Genomic DNA, 18,251 nt, shown 5'->3' with positions numbered 1-18,251 from the left:
AAATTGTTAAAAACCTCGCAGGCACTCGATAGCCTCGCTTTCAAAAGATCGGAGTTACATTCCTTCTTCTTTTTATTTTGTTCAAGAAATATTTATAACTTTAAACCTTATTTTTAACCAAATAACGCGAAGCGTCCGGAGAAGTTATACTGCTCTCGTAAACTATTTTTACTTAAATGACATCATTTCCAAATTCATTCTTATTGGCTTAAAGCACGGCAAACTTTGATCACGCGCTGTTCGCGCTACAGCGGCCAACCCATTCGTTGAGGTTTCTATGTTAACCTATGAGCAAAAGATACGTGTATGGTTTGAGCGCCCCTAGCTTAATAATATTTTTAGTTTTTGCATTGAAGACAATATAAAAACGAGCTTGGCGCTGAACTCCTACAGTTTATAGTGGGAAAATCCTTGTTCACGGAATTTCGGCGAATGGGTAGGCCCATAGATAAAATAACTTCGTATATAGATAGGAAACTATATTTGTTGTAGAGGTGATTAAAGAATTTTGTCCGACATCTGGTGGCTGCACCCGAATAATACTATTTGGTGAAGTTCGCACTACTCGAAGTCCGTACTACTCTAAGCTTGGCTATAAACATTGCTTTAATGCTTCAGCTTGGATTAATAATATAAACTTATATTTTAAATCCAAAATCCCTGGCTTCCATAAGTTATGACTTATACGAGCTTAGGATAAAAAAAGTATGATGAATTATAATTATTTAACTTTTGCTATTAATCCAAGGTTAAGGTATGTTAAAAATTATTTAAATGATACTAAAATTGGCTGAATGTATGTCGCAATGACAATTGCAAAGGCTTAAGTGAGCTAGGTGTATTAAAAGTACTTTTTTCATGTACTGAAAGCAAATTTAAAATAAGCACAAAGAAATAGCATTCAGTAAAGATTTCTAATTTGTTTTACACGCTATTTCTTGTATATTTGAAGGCATTTACCTTTATAAATAAGTTTATTAGCAAAAACGTCGACTTTAATTCCTACATACTTTTTACGCTCTTGAGAACACAGCCAACGGGCGCAGTCACTAGATGTGGGCTCGTTTCACACTTCCATAGAAGTAATGTAACGTGAGCCCGAGCCGAGCCCTTCCTATGGACAATTAACATACGGGCTCGCGGGGCTCACGAACCCGTTCAGCTATGGATGTCAGGGGAATCTGCTGAAAGTCAGCTTGCCCCATTGAAGTTTCCTATCTATATACGAAGTTATTTTATCTATGGGTAGGCCGCTATAGCGCGAGAGATCAAAGTTGGCCGTGCTTAAAGTAAATCGAGAGAGATTGTTGTTCCTATGGTTGTGGCCCTAAATGGGTTAGAGTGTGCAATAACTGGTGGCTTTACCGGGGAGTCGGGGTCCGGCTCTTGTAACCCATAAGGGCGGTGGCGCACTGGGATATGTTAGCTCTGATCAAATGGTCCTATCTCCACCTCCGACTTCGGTCAGGTTTGGGATGGATACTGAACTTCGGTTCAGACTAACGGAGAGGGTCCAGGCAAACTGGCCGCCTCGGCGGATTGGGTAGCCTGCTGTGGGGCGGCGAGCCTCCATATGCGGGCACGGCGGTCCTGTTTCCCGGCCTTTTGGGGCCCACCGGGATCTCCGGTGCCAGCTGTGCCGGGTTACTTGGGCTGCTGTGTGCTCGTCGTTCCCCTTTAGGAGCTCTTTCCAAAGGGTTTGGCTCCTTACCTTCATAGGTAGGGTGTCGGCTGGAGTTGCTATAGCATCCATTCTAAATCCCACTGCTGTGTGCGAAGTGGGGATTGGTCCACCCATTGCTGCACCTTCTGCTGGGTTGAGTGGCTTGCGTCAAAGGTGAGACCATCAGTAGTGGGGTTCTGCTACCCATGCTGGATTTGTCACCTGTCCGGGCTAGGGGGACGCTGGCGTAGGGCACTATGATGATAGGCCTCCGGTGGTATGGTCTCTGTTACTAGGTACACCGGGCTATAAATTCTGACACACTGTTCCTATGGTTGTTCGTTTTCTAGCAACACACAGTCCCGATCAAAAGTTTCTGGCCTTTTTCTCTGGGCAGCCATTTTGTTTCTGTTTTAGGTAGAGAGCCAAATGAGGACTTCTATGAAAGCAAACCCTCACGAAATTAATATAGGTGAAAATTAATGCCCTACCACAATTAGATCGCGAGCAAAGCCGGAAATAGCCAAACCCCTCCAAAATGACGTCATGCAAAATGAATACAATATGTCCTGTCTACACTTGTTCATTGCGTCATAATATTCGGAAACAAAATCTGGTTTCATTTCTCAAATCGGATTTGTGGTTGTAAAGTTATTGAAGAAATAGTGACATGATATTTTTTGCTTCACCCTAAATAGTGGCGTCGAAAGCTCATAAAATTGTGTATGATAAAATAGGCTAAATACGAATTAAAGTAAATTACGTTAAAATCAAGTAAAGTTGGTTAATTGATACTAAATTGGACAAACTCAATTAAATTGGGTAAAATCTACTAAATTGTTTGAATACGACTTAATTTGGGTTATTGCGAATACATTTTGATAAATGCAAATAAATTTGGATAAATTCGAAGGAAATTGGGTAAATGCGAATAATAATAATAATAATAATAATCAGCTAGGCTAATACCCAAGTCACCACTTCAGACCCTAAATGTGGGTTAATGGGAATTAATGCGGGTAAATGCGAATAAATGCGTATAAATGTGGGTATATGGGAATAACATTGGGTAAGTGTGAGCAAATGCGAATAAATGCGTATAAATGAGGGTATATGGGCATAAAATTGGGTAAGTGTGAGCAAATGCGAATAAATGTGGGTAAATGGGAATTAATGCGGGTAAATGCGAATAAATGCGTATAAATGTGGGTATATGGGAATAAAATTGGGTAAGTGTGAGCAAATGCGAATAAATGTGGGTTAATGGGAATTAATGCGGGTAAATTAATGCGAATAAATGCGTATAAATGTGGGTATATGGGAATAAAATTGGGTAAGTGTGAGCAAATGCGAATAAATGTGGGTAAATGTGAATTAATGTGGGTAAATGCGAATAAATGCGTATAAATGTGGGTATATGAGAATAAATGAGGGTATATGGGAATAAATGTGGGTAAATGCGTATATTTTTAAATAGCTTATATCTTGGTTTTAGTGGCGGATAACTGGTTTTTAGTGGTATATTATTTTTTAAGTAACACATAACTTATATAACATATAATTGTTTTTAAATTTTATTCACAAATTTTGTTTTTCCATGTTAGAAAAGCTATGTTTTTGGTCAAACACAATTTCGGTTGCCATGGCAAATTTATGAAACATATAATACAAACTGACACCCGGTCAATCACATCCACTAATTCCATTACTTAGAAGTGCACCTTTTATCATGCACAATTCTATGAGTTTCGACGCCACTATTTGGGGTGGAGTAAAAAATATCATGGTCCCGAGCGATATTATTTTAAATACTACTTTCACGCTTGCTTTGTTTCACTTAGAAATTAAATTAGGGTTAATTGTCATGTTTTCCGTTATCACTATTTCTTTAATAAATCGGCCGATAATAACAAAGTTATCTATCTTAACAGCAGTGTATATGATAAAATCATTGTAAAAGACGGTTCAGTACACTGTCATACTATTTTATTATAATTTTTCATGAAAAAAGGTTTGCAATAGCATATCCGAATATGATTCTTTTCATTTTACGTGATACATATTTTCTATCACAAATCGAATATCGTTGTTTTTTATTTGTTTACACTCGTAACCCCCTGTCTTAATAAATGTATGATCCAGCTTCTGAAGTCTGGCGTCCGTGGCGCGGCCAATCAAATCAAATATTATCATTAGTTAGTTAATCGATAATTTTCCTATTATTAAATGTTGTTCTGAAAGTATTTTTCGAATTCCGGTATCAGCCTATATCGGAGCCTTCGTTTAAGCTGATATTGGCTGATACCGATATTAGCAAAATAGGCCGATACATCGGTGCATCCCTACTAAGAAGGTCAGATGAAAATCTCAAGTGATGTAGACAATATAGGTGCTATCATCATTACCGATTCCAGCCATATGAGATCGTTGCATATTTGTTTTAGAATATTTGTGCACTCCTCTATGTTTTTGCAACTTTTAGTTCGACTTTGGTAAGATACTAATCTTTGGGCTGGAAGTTTAGATAATGTTTCTAAAAGATATCTTTTGGGTTATCACAGTGACAATGACGCGCTTTTCAAAGATAATATTACAGCCTAAATACTATAATTGGGCCCCACGACAAACTACAATCCTAGAGAGGAAAAGAAGGCGCACGAACAGCGGCACAACTGACCTTTGTGCCTAGTAGAGTGTCTCCACCTATGGATGAACGGAATAACTATAACTTTATAAAAATTCATTAATGGCTGCCCTAAAATAGGAGTCGCTAAAAACCAGGCGTAACGCTTGGCGCCTCTAGCTGATTTTCCCGCCGCACTACGAACAATAGGCCCGTGCTAGAGGTCTCGTATCTACTTCTCCAGAAGTTAGTACCTCCTCCATGCTACAATAGATTTTCGGAATTGAGGTAGTTTCTACCGTTTTTCCCGTGATTTATTTCAAGAAATAATTTGCGTTTAAATTCAAACTTATACGAGCATTTCGTCTAGCCTGTATTTCCAAAATATTTCATTTTTTCACGGAGAAAGGGGAGTGGAGAGGAAGATACGGAATTTTTTGTACATCGAGCCCTTACCAGTCTCTCCCACGGGTGGGTGGAAGAAGGGGGAAGAAAATAAAGGGGGCGGCGGTTGTCAACTCGAGGGCTCCCGGTTTCTATGGTTACGATTTCCCCCTCTATGTTGAAATCTCTTTTTGGTGCCATGATTGCCATCTTCTGGCTATTTTATTATAATAATGGCGATCTGCGTAAATGGTTTACGGGTTTAGTTGATCATAATAAATTAAGGTAATTAGTGAGGGATAACTGTAAGAGTCGTGACAAAGCCTATTCTAAAAAGAAATTTAGCTAAAGCTTAGCAGATAAATTATTTAACTTTATAATTAACAATACCTTTCTTCGTCTGTTTTTTCTTTTTAACTTTACAGTAATTGTGATCCATGACCCTTTTATTCATCTTTGTTGGATATTCTTTTAAGACACAAAAGCTATCTGTTCAATGAATGATCACGTGTTATCAAATATTACAAATACTCCTCCTGAAAAAATCCTGCCAGATGGCGCAATGAAATGTGGAAAAAAAGGACGCCAAAATTCGTAACCATAGCCCTCGAGTTGACAACGCCACCCCCTTTATTTTCTTCCCCCTTCTTCCACCCGCTCGTGGGAGAGACTGGTAAGGGCTGGAACTACAAATATTCCGTCTCTTCCCCTCCACCCCCCTTTCTCCATGATGTTTTGAAGAGAACAAGTTCGCCAAGAAGGCGATAATATTATTTAATTGCCCGGCTCTCAATCGAACCGTTATATATTAAGCAGAGATCGGCATTCTAATATACAAAAGAGAGCGAGCCCCAGCCTAACCTAGGGCATTGGCGATCTTTGAAGCCCAGAGCCCCCGACCTACGATATCAAGTTTAACAGTGTTGAATTGGTTTCTTTAAAATTTAATTTAACAACACTCTATAGTACAAACGTTTTTACTATAGAGTGTTTTTAAAATTAAAGCCCGCAACCTTCTGGGACCCTATTCTGTAAGCACTTCTCGATCGAGATCTCTCTCGATGGCGCTTGCTATAGCTCGGCTTGTATTGTTAAATATAGCCTTAGAAATCGATAATAGGCGTAATTTTCAAATATAAAGAGTTATAAGAGACCAAACAATAAATCCTTTGGACTTAGAGCTCGGCGTTTGGATAAGAAATAATAACTTTATTCATTTTTATCCACAAACGAAAATTATCCGAAAAAAAACCGATTATTTTACATGTTAAATTGCTATATAGCCGTGGATAATATCCATGGATAAACAGTTAATCGTAATTTTTATGGTTAATCAAAACTTTAGCGGTTAATTTAGCTGTTTCGCCAAGCTCTATTTGGACTTTAAATATATACTGCAGTACAATGAAAATAAATATCCTTTCTCTAAACTATAAAACATGGGCGTTTGTAATCAGCTGTTTTTGTAATGGTGTATTCTTATTGGTCGGAAAATAGAGAGCCTATGAGCGATTACAACCGGAAATATGAAGAACCCACGTGGTCTACTCGCTTGTCGAGAGTCGAGATGTATCACTTCGAAGTCGATTTCGATGAAGTATAGAATAGCGTTTATCGAGAAAGGACTTCTCGATCGAAGTGATCGTCTTCGAGATCGACTTCGAGTCGACATCGAGAGTGAGATCAAGATAAATTAGAGAATAGCCTCCCTGAACGCCAGAAGCCCACGCTGTGTAATCCCCACGCCCAAGCCGCGAAGAAAAATTTCGTATACTTTTGGCAAGTTCTACACGATCATTAAAAATTTGGCTTATCATTAAAAATTTGGCTTATCATTAGAAATTTGGCAAATATACCTAAAAAGATCATTACAGTTTCCGATTAAAAGTTTACTAATTTTGGTTCCACTAATTATAAAAAACAATGTGATTAAGGAAATCTAAATTGAAATCGCAGACTACAACCGACGGCAAAGAATTATCATATTATAATATTATATAGACTCTTAAACGCGCCTCCAAAATTGACCGCCATTACCTTACAGTCTGGGTGATGAAAAAACCGGTTTTTGGGGGAAGAAATTTCTGCCGTAGAACGCTTGCTCGTCGGTTGCCTGTACGATAATGGCGGCGCCCAGTAAACGTTTATAAAAGGAGTGTATAGTATTTATTTCGCAGTCAGGATGGTATTTCGCGCCACCTATGAATACTAAAAATATTATATGGTATTTAAATTTTCACGGTCATATCAATACTAAAAATATTATATGGTATTTAAATTTTCGCAGTCAGGTGGATATTTCGCAAGACTAAAAATATTACATGGTATTTAAATTTCCGCGGTCAGGATGGTATTTCTCGCCACCTATCAATTAGGTCTTCCAATCTATAACAATTTTAAAGAAATCTAAATTGAAATCGCAGACTACAACCGTCGGCAAAGAATTGTCATATTATTTCTCGTTGAAAAGCTGGTTAAAATCTGTTAAAACAAAAGTCAGGCTGGCCACGGGTGACCTGTAAAGATATACTAATACTATTATATGGTATTTTAATTTTCGCGGTCAGGGTGGTATTTCTCGCCACCTATCAATACTAAAAATATTATATGGTAAAATATTAATATTATATAGTATTTAAATTTTCGCGGTCAGGATGGTATTTCGCGCCACCTATCAATACTAAAAATATTATATGGTATTTAAATTTTCGTGGTCAGGATGATATTTCGCAAGACTAAAAATATTACATGGTATTTAAATTTTCGCGGTCAAGATGGTATTTCTCGTCACCTATCAATTAGGTCTTCCAATCTATAACAATTTTACATTAGAAGTTTTAAAGCGCGGAATACGAACTAAAAAATGGCTTAGATCGTGGAGGCGAGAATTTCGAAGCTGCTAAGCTGAGGGCCATGAGTTCGAATCTCGGTTAAGATGGTTTTATTAAATGGGCTCTTCTGGGTAAATCCGGTAGGGGGTCCTACCCGGTGGTCTCCCTTTTTCCCTTCCTGCCCCCGGATCGGTCCTACTGGGAGCGCCAGAGGCGTGACCCTCTCTCAATATTTCTTTGCTACATATGTGAGGCAATGAAATAAAAACATGAAGTGGTAATAGTTCAGCAAGTGGCGCCTCGACGTGAAGTAGCTATTTCTCAATAGATGTCGCTAGCATCGAAATCAATAAGGTGGTACTTATGGGTACCCCTCGCGTTGATTGGATCGTTTGTAAATTAGTCAATAACATAAATTACAGCAATTATAAACAATATTTTTACATGGGATATATAAATTAGATTAAAGTCCACTAAATAGAGTATAAGTTGTCTAACTATAATACTCTACAATGGTTCTTTGACGACGTTATTATTTGGCTAATTTAAATTTTATCTTCCGTTTCCATAAATAGATGGCACTACGATCTCCAGTAAGGTCGTGTTTTTCGAAGAATCGGATAGATTCATGGCCATCTTTAATAACAGGAGCCTTTTCATAATAGAGGTGGCAATGATAGAGCCGCAACCAGGGTTGGACATAAGGCACTAGTCCCGGCATTTGACTACTAAAATAAAAGATCCGACTACTAAAATTAATCGAAATCGGGGTGCTCACTAGTCAATTTGACTAGTGAAAAATTTACCTAAATATTCAAAAATAATGGCGAATATGGCTTATCACAAATTCATCATTGATCAATCCCACGTTTTAAAAAAAAATCACATCATGTAACTTAAGTGATAATAAGTTCCTATTTTAATTCTGTCGGGTAAAGCAAAATGTTGACTGTGGTTCTTGTTCTTATACCCAATTTTTACCCCCTCCCCCAGTCAGTGACTACTAGTAAAATTAAGATAGAAGGCTCACGAGCCAGGCAGACTATTAAAACAAATATCCGTATGTCCAAAGCTGGTTACAATGCGTGGGAAGGTGGTAGCAAAACCCTTCATGCCACGCGAGCCAACAGCTTCCTACACTAACTATTTCCGTTAAAGTGGTTTCTTACGAGGTTGACAGAAGATTATGAAAACGGGAAGATTGCTGCTTGCAATTAAAAGTTGCTTGAAAACCCAAAATAGTTCAGTAGATTAGCCTTTGCACTTAACACAAAGCAGCAGCTAAGGTCACAAGGTGGTTCTATGTTAAAGAAAAGCTAATATAAATTAAATATTTCAACCGTTTGGAATCACTTCAAAAGGGTTTGTGAATTTTCGATTTTTTTTTTGAATTAAACGAATAAGAAATTGTTTATGAGTTCAGGATTTTAAATATAAACATATCCGTGGAACTCTCTATACTTTTATTTATAAAATGTACTTGTTTATTTGCAGGTGTTCGGTTTTCAATATAAATATTTGGGATTAAGTTTAAATTGCCGAGCTTTTCAAGTCCTAAACCAATATGGCTTCCACGGAATCCCACGCGACCAGTACCAGCCAGGAAACGACCAACAACGACGAAGCGGAAGGGGACGCGCCAGTTGGGTTGTCTTCCGTTGAGGATGTCGTCAACATGGACGAGCTACTGGCTAAACTCCGCGTCGAAATGGTGAGTACCTGAGAAAAATTACTTTTACGTTTGTGCGAATATACTCAGAGGAACCGGGAATAGTATACCAGTAGGTGGTTAGTGTTCGTGCATCGTAAAATTATTTCGTACAATAGAGTAAAGCTAGTGGTCCACCAAAGGTTACATAACCGTATCGCAAGCGTTACGTCACTTCCACGTCGCATGACGTTTTATCCGCGTTTTATTTACGTTTCAAAAAGCCCGCGTCCATTATCTCTGATGCTAATACGTAGACGCTGATTTTCAACAAAAGTAATGGTTTCGGTTATTCTACGTTCTACATGCGGTTACGTAACCTCAGGTGGACCACTAGCTTAAGTTAATTACGTAGCTAAAATAATGTCTGCCATTATTCGCGATAAATTATTTTATATAGCAAAAACCGGTGGTGATATCTGGTCACGTGGAACTGATACCACACTTAAAATAATAATCAGCTAGGCTAATACCCTTGGCACGACCTTAGGCCTAAGTCATCAAGCGACTTTACAAGCCATTAATTCAGGTGGCCGGGTTACAATGCGTAGGAGTGGTTAGCACTTTCACCTGGCAGAAGTACGAGTCGGGTTGGATCCCAGTTTGTGAACCTGGGTGAAAACTCGGAACAGATCCTTCAGCGTTGAGTTTCCAAGAAATCTACCCACTGATTAAAGGAGTTTTATCTCGAATTCTTCTGTTTTTCCTTTCCATAAAGTTTAGCTGAGGTTAAAGGTAATATCGTAAGTAACCTAATCACAATAAGCATTAATTATCACCGAACTGATTTAAAGAGCCCCTTAGTGTCTAATTATACCTAAGGCGAAATATACTAAAATACAATTGCATATTTAGTTAGAAATTTTAAATTGAAAATATATTTATTTTAAACTCACGATGATAGAATCTATATTAGAACTACCCAAACAATAAAGTGGAAAAGCAAATGTAACGAAGGAAAGGTTACGTACGTGTCAGTAATTGATCTCCTAGAATGAAAGAGCCAAAGATAGGATCAACAAACACAAGGAGAACGCAGCTAGCCTTTAAACACGCTAGGCAGTTTTGTGTACAAATTTCATTGTACGAGCCTTTACGCTGAACGTTTTACGGGCGGAGGGAAGATAATTTCTGAATTTTCCCCTTCCGACGGCAGCAGGCGCTAAAGCGTCTAGCCAATGAAAAATGTACGCGAGAAAATGCACGACTTTTGACGGGTTGAGTTATCCTTGTGTGGGGTGCTGATTTTGTCGCTCCTAGCGGCCAAGAACGATAATATACTACTCAAATCGATTGCAGTTCTTAATTCGAGCAGTAGGAAGTGTCATACTAATGATATGTTACTTATGGCTATATTGAGTGTAGGGAGTGGTAAGCGGAGCGTGAAAGCTGGCCACTAGCCTCCTACGCATTGTAACCCTGCCACCTTATTTAACAGCATTAAAAGTCGCTAGCTATGGCGGTACATTGCCTAGCTAGTTATTATACCATATTATTAAAGAGCTAACTTTGGTCAAATCGAGCTTGTTTATCTTTTGGGTTAAGGATTCGTCTTAATACAATTTAAATTCTCCAGTTTCAATGATGTAAGGTATTTTCAAATACCACATGTACAGCCAACTTCAAAAATTTTGACACGATTTTTTATTTTATCGCAATTCACCAAGATGGTACTAATTCAGTGCTAAATTTTGGTAACTGACAGATGGCGGTAATGTTATTGAAACTGGCAAACTGTTAAAATTATACTCGAAATCAATACTAGCAAAAGTCTTGAACTTGGATCGGTTAGCCTAGATGAGCTATTTGATTGCCAAACTATTTTTCATTCGCTTACCGGTTTACCGGAATTTTATCAATATGTGTATTCCGCCGCGATAAAAAGTAGTTCGCTGCTTTCTGAAAAATTGTATTATTTGAATAAATACGTTTTCAAACTTTAAAATATCACAGTGGCGTATCTATGCGATGGGCTGATCACTTAGAGTTTGCTTGTACAGTTATTACCCGGAGTACGCCGAGATAAGTAAGCTAAAGCAGATTACGCTGAGTGGTCAGTACTTCGTTTCTTTGTGATCCGTGTTCATTCATAATTTATAACCGATTTTACGATTGTATGTTTTCATTAATTAATTAATTAGCTGCTTAAAAACATTTAATTTTTAAAAGTTAATACTTTAATTATTCCTTAAGCATTTAAGCGCAAAGTTCTTAAGTCGTGCGAGCACTGCTGCTGTGTGGTTGCAGTTCATGGGTCACTGACCTTCAAAACAAATCATTCGTGTGGGGGTCAACATGACGCCCAATTTAAATGAGAAACGTTTATAGAAAATATGCAAACATACTTTGAAAATATTTTCTTTTCCGGTCGCTTCTGAACTCTTTTTTATTCCCAATGTGTCAACTAGGAGCAACAAACACGCTATCGCATTGTTGTGTACATATTTCATTTGACGACCCTTTATGCTGCACGTTTTACGGGAAAGGGGGGAAGACAATTTCGGTATTTTCCCCTTCCGACGGCAATGAAAAATGTACACAAGAAAATGCACGACTTTTGACGGGTTGCATTATCCCCTTGTGTGGGGTGCTGTGTTAGTTGCTCATAGGTGTCAGTAACCCTCACGGAAAAAATGACTAAAGCCCAGTTCACACTTTACATTTAATTGGACCACTTAATGGTATCCAACTAATTGTAAGCAAGAAAATTGTATAGTGTGAACAATAAAAATGGGAGTTATTATTACAATTTTTCTGTTCACACTATACAATTTTCTTGCTTACACTTAGTGGGATACAATTAAGTGTCCCATTTAATTGTATAGTGTGAACTGGGCTTTACAGTATCACTATTTGTAAGTCTGACCCAGACAACGGCAGACGAATAACGCGAGCGCCATCTAGTACCGGAACTGAGAAGTTATTACTTTTCCATTTTCCCGTTTCTGTGCATCTTACGAGATTTGGTAGGGCTGTGCGAGTACTCGAACATCATCGAGCATTCGGCCTTTTTTGATATTTTTTTCATAATTTCTTGAATAAAACCAGCTCCTAATCAAGAAATCGATAACCCGGCTCGTGAAAAATATTACTCGAGGTTTTTTTTTAGTTACTCAACTCGAATAAGAGAAAGTTTTCCCTTAATCAAGTACTCGATTACTCGACTCGACTCGAATACTCGAGGAAAAAAAACTTGATACTCGATAACCGACTCGATTGCTTGAAACACCACTCGCACAGCCCTAAGAATTTGCCGTAAAACACAGAGGAAAAACACCGATTTACAAATAGCTTACAGGGAAACAAAATTTTAGAGGTGCAATTTCAATGCTTTTACGTACACTAGGCGGCACTAGGAATTAGGGGTTACAGATTGTATTGCCGAAAATTTCGTAAATCACATTTTGGACTTTAATTTTCCAAATACATTCTAAATTTCTAAATTCAGAAAAATTTGGGTAAATGAGGAAAAACTAAAACCATAAATAAAGCAATTTAATCGAATTAAGTTATTGTGTGGTAAAGCAGAGTACACGAGGATAGAAACCAAGAAACTGTTTGGACAATAATAACAAATGGATTTGAAAAGACGTAATTTTTGGCGTTGGTAACGTAACACCTAGATGTTGTATGGCAGAAAATTTTCAGCGGAATTTTTTTTATCTAAAATTTTTCCGGAAAATGAACGAGGCCTTTTTCCGGAAATTTTTCCGTATTTTTCGGAAAAAAGGTTCCATTCCATTATTAGTCTAATATTGTTTGCAAATTTAAATAAAGCTGAATTTTCACTTAATTTTTTCGAATCTAAAAGTAAAAATAAACCTCTAGACTAGTTTAAACTGATTAACAATGTAACACTATTAATGATTTGTAGATTTGGGTACATTTGTTCGAATTTCATTCGTCCGAACGGTGGTACAAATGTCCTAATGATCAGTTGTCCGAATGCCGGAAAACAGGATCGTATATCCGAAAACGTATTTCATTTGCCCGAAAAATTTATCACAACTTTTGTTGGAGATTTAGTCGTTCAATTTATGTTAACTTTACTGGCGAATTTCATTTGTTCGAATAATCGTTTGTCCGTTTTTTCGAACATTAGGAATTGGTTGGTTTTTTTTTTAATATTGTTAATATAAGAAAATAGTAACATTAACGTGAACCTAACCTAACCTAACCTAACATAAAATATCCACAAAATTCAACGCAATTCCCACTTACTAACAAACAACGATATTTACTATGTAGTTTTTTATTTTTTATTCTTGCACTAAAAAAAATCCGGACCAAAAAAAACAGCAATAAGAAATACTAATTTAGCGACAGAATTCGGACAATTGATGCTACCGATTCGGAAGAATGAAACAAACAAGTTGTCCAATTCGAACAATTGAAACACTTGTTATTTTGGCGGGTCGGACGAATGAAATTCGAACATTTGTTCCACCGTTCGGACGATAGAAATTCCAACAAATGTACCTTCCCCGATTTGTAGTATGTTAACTGTTATTAGACATTTTATATCTATAAAAAGTTAAAAACATTAAAAACCCTTAAAAAGTAAATTATGTTTCAATTTTTAATTTTCCCGATTTCCGGAAAGTTAACAACTCCAGTAACACCTTACCAAAAAATAACCTTTTACACAATTTGAAACGTTCAACTTGGTAAAAATTCGGTATAAAAAGAAAAGCGAAACAATTTAAACTTTTTGACGCCACCTGGGTAGACTTCGGGTATTTAAAAATCGACCACTAATGGCGTCACGCCCGTGAAAGAATCCCTTTCACTTGTCAAACGTGTATTAGTTCCTTCCCCCTTAACACTTTCTATTTAATGTTGAATGTTTGTAGGCTTATATTAATGAAAATTTAAATGCAATGTCGTAGATATGTAATTACGTTCGTTTACGTGGTAATTAGTGTTCCAGAATTCTAGTTACCAAAAAGTGAACCCAAAGGTTTCCCGGGTCGAGCCCACTTCGTTGCACCCATTAACAAAACTCGTTTCTTAACCGCCCAGGTGTAGGAACGAGACAAAATTAATTATACATTTGATGACCACAAATTACACAATGTCAAGGTCATTCTTAATTACGAATTTTTAGCGAAATACACTATGGGAAATAAAACGAAAGTAATTGCCATTTCGAAACCGCTTATTATCATACATTTTAATTTCGAAAGATGTCATTCTGCCGGGCGTATCTTTAGATAAACAAATTTCGAAGAATTACTTTAAATTTGGGTGTCAAAGAAGGTATATTTTTAAAGGTGATATATGCCAATTTAGCGAGACCCAATTTTAATGATGTACTGAACAGAAATGACTATTACAATGTCTATGAGAAATCGCTTCGGGGTAAAAACTGGATAATTATTAATAATTTTCAGTTTCACGATCTTATTCAAAATTCTCATGGACTATCTTCTTCTTGCGTTTCATAAAAGTCAGTTGTTACTTGGATTTGATTTTTATCATTTTCACACGCCCGAGTTCGAAGAATTTATCTGACTATCGTAAAATAAACAGGTTAGATTTGTATTATCATATGTAACTTAATTATCATAAGTATGCCTCTGTGCAACATTTACAATGAGATCTTGTTTCACGCGGAACACACAATAAGGGTACCCAAACACTGAAATTTCTTATACTCTTTGTGTTGTTGAGAAGGTGACCATGGAAACGATATCAGGTGATGGCGAGGTGCGAACTATACAAGTTATTAAAGTTAGAACTAACCTCCGTTTTTACACAAAATCCCTAGGGGATTTGCGTGTATTACTTAAATGTCCGTGACATCTTGTTCTTCAATAAAATAGTTTACGCGTGTAAGTGACGTAATTTACGTGAACATGGTTTCATTAAAGAAAATGCTTTTATGGCATACTTATGAGTAATTATGTTAGATATGGTATTTTCTCTAAGTTTTAAAATTTATTTTATTTCGTGTCGAAAGAGTGATTTACTTTAGGACATAAAGAATATAAGCGCCATCTACCGCCGAACAATGTATTTTCTTGTTTTGTTGAGGCTGCCACTTGTGAATTATAATTAATTGTTGGGACACTTCCGATGTATTAGGAATCTAAAAGACGAAAATATAGAACAATCCCCGTAGAGGTTAACGGTAATAGTGAGTGTGGGAGGCTGTTGGCTTGCGTGGCCGTAAGGGCTTGCCACCACCCTTAAGGGAATTGCCTCCATAGGCCACCGTTTTACCATGGCAACCCAAAATGTTTTTGACCACACAAAATGGAAATTTTCCCATTGAAAATAACATGGGAATATGACCAATTTTAAGGGTACCCCTGTAAAAAATTAAAAATTTTGAAAATGCTTAAAATATAAAATATAATTAAAAAAATAATGAAAAAGTTCGAAATTGATTAAAATTTTTACAGGGAGTACCCTTAAAATTGGTTATATTCAAGGGGAAAATTTCCATTTTGTCTTGTCAAAAACATTTTTGTTGGCTATGGAGACATTTCCCTTTAGAGTTTTACCAGTTACATGAAGGTCTACCAAACCCCGAGGGGCAGGTCACTTCCTTGATTAACGACGCACCCCTCAAAAATTAAATCCGATTTAAACGTGATTATTTTGATTAAATTCAATTTAATCACGATTAAGTTGATTAAATCACATTTAATCATGATTAGAATGTTTAAATCTGATTTAATCATGATTAAATGATTAAATCTGTTTAAATGATTAAATCTGTTTAAAATGATTAAATCTGTTTAAAATGATTAAATCTGTTTAAAATGATTAAATCCTGATTAAAAAAATTATTTTGAGATTAGTATGATTAAATCGTACTTTAGTTTTGATTTTAATGATAAATTCTCGATTCAACCGATTATATTGATTAAATCGTGATTAAAATGATTAAATCTAATTAAAATGATTATATCATGATTAGAATGACTAAATCTCGTTTAAATGATTAAATCCTGATTAAAAAGATTAGATCATGATTAGAATGATTAAAACTCGTTTAAATCGTGATTAGATTTTTTAATCTTGATTACCCTGATTTAATCATTTTACTATGATTAAGACGCACCCAAAATGGAAGTGACCTGCCCCTCGCCAAACCCCCGATTTGGAACAAAATCGGTGAGCTACACCTCGGGTTGTCTCCTTGTAAGTGGTGCCATAGTATATTAGCCTAGCTAAAATTCCACCCTGCCCTCCTGATTCCTACGCCCCTTGTAAACGCAAAATCAAACTCATAGAAATTAAGACAAATACAATTTTAATATTATAGTCGTATTAACTTGAACCGCGGATTTCAAATAGAGGTTTTTGGGGCGTGTTTTCTAAGTTTATATCTTAAGGAGCGTTACTAACCCATGCTTCGTCACAACCAATGACAGTCCTGGGTGTCCAAGGGGAGATACTTAGGAAATGGAATAATCAAATTTCAAAATGTTAATAAAAAAATATTAAAATCTGATAATAAACAAATAACTAATATTAATAAGGCGATCTCAACCTGAAAAAAATTAATCTCGAAAGAATACTAAAATCTTAAAATAAACAAATAACTAATATTAAATACGCGATTTCAACCTTAAAAAAATTAATATCGAAAGAATATTAAAATCTGATAATAAACAAATAACTAATATTAACAAGAATATTTCAACCCTTTTTCATGTATATCATAAAAGTATACTAAAACATTATAATAAACAAATAACTAATTTAAATTAGGCAATCTCGATATTAAAAAATGTTGATCACGAAAGTTTAGTTAAGTCTTACAATAAACCAAAAACTAGTATAAACAGGCGATCTAGACCTTGAAAATTCTGATTTCACCCGTAAAAATGTTTATTTTTGGAAAGTTTACTAAAATCTTATGACAAACAAATAATTAATAACAAGGCAATATTTATCGACCTTTAACATAATAGAAGAATATTATAATTAACAATTAATTAATATAAACAGGCGATCTCAACCATGCAAAGTCTGATTTGGACCTTCAAAATTTGGATCAACTAAAACTGATTGATTTATAATTTGTTTTCTGTCATTTTCAAATTGCAACGAGTGACAAAAGACGCTCAATTTTCTTCAATCAAGAACAGAATACTTTTCGTATTAATTTATTTTCAATTTAACGTTCCTCCGAAGCATTCTAAATTCTTCAAATTCGGCGAGCTTAATCGTACCAATAATAAATGACTCGTTCTGCTATGTAAGCTGCAACTAATTAACGGCTCGAATTTCGGTCATTTATAATTCACGACTGATTGGAGAGCTCTAAATATAAGTCGGTTACCCTTGATTGCGAAGAATTTCCGATTTATTTCGAAGCGTAGCCATATTAATCAAATTGTATATAGCTATAATAATTGGTTATCGCTACGGGGTGTACTTGCTAATATCTGGAGAACGGGCTGGGCCCTTAACGACGCTTCGCAACTGGGTTCGGCCGCGCTTCCGCGACGAAAATTAGTTCCCTTTACTGAATAACGCGGCAACAAATTTAATACAAATTCGATGAGGGTACCCGATGATAATTCTTCTTGAGGGTCGAACGGCCACCGACAGCAGCTGATGACGCCAGTTGCGTCATTTGAAAGGTGCGCTCAAATAATCCACTTTCTTTTGGGGCTGTCCAATTAGCCAATTCATTAGACGCAGGCGGACGATTACCGGCCCTGTTTGGTATTTTGGTCAGACACTTTCGTACGAAACCGCGTTTGCTATTGATTTCTAATTTCATTCGGGATTTATCGAGGGCCAATTCGCTATGCTTTAGAGTCTCTTAATAATCACGATTAAATTAATTAAAATTTAATTATGAATAATTTTAATCATGATTTGATCATTTCAATAACGGTTTAATCTCTTCTATCCCAATATAATCATAACAATCTATTTAATCATTTTGATCACAATTTACTACTTTTGATCACAATTTACTACTTTTGATCGCAATTTAATCCTTTTGATCACAATTTACTCATATTATCCAATTAATCATGCTTTCATTCATTTCAGCATAATTTAGTCCATTTC

The 18,251-nt window shown here is 36.2% G+C and overlaps 1 protein-coding gene across 2 annotated transcripts in view; it reads left to right on the top strand.

Moving 5' to 3' along the window:
• Nucleotides 1–18,251, top strand: part of LOC149963470 (uncharacterized) — a 130,600-nt gene that overhangs the window by 10,869 nt on the left and 101,480 nt on the right. For both annotated transcript variants that reach the window (XM_090180545.1, XM_090180538.1), the window contains exon 2: nt 8,996–9,212. In XM_090180545.1, the coding sequence (XP_090036671.1) occupies nt 9,066–9,212 (147 nt within the window). In that variant the 5' untranslated portion in view covers nt 8,996–9,065. The remainder of the gene's footprint in view (nt 1–8,995; nt 9,213–18,251) is intronic.

The sequence above is a fragment of the Leiobunum rupestre genome, chromosome 1, assembly GCF_980474605.1.
Source record: "Leiobunum rupestre chromosome 1, qqLeiRupe1.1.hap1, whole genome shotgun sequence".
In the NCBI taxonomy this organism is placed as follows: domain Eukaryota; kingdom Metazoa; phylum Arthropoda; class Arachnida; order Opiliones; family Sclerosomatidae; genus Leiobunum; species Leiobunum rupestre.
This window is presented reverse-complemented; position numbering and strand designations above follow the sequence as displayed.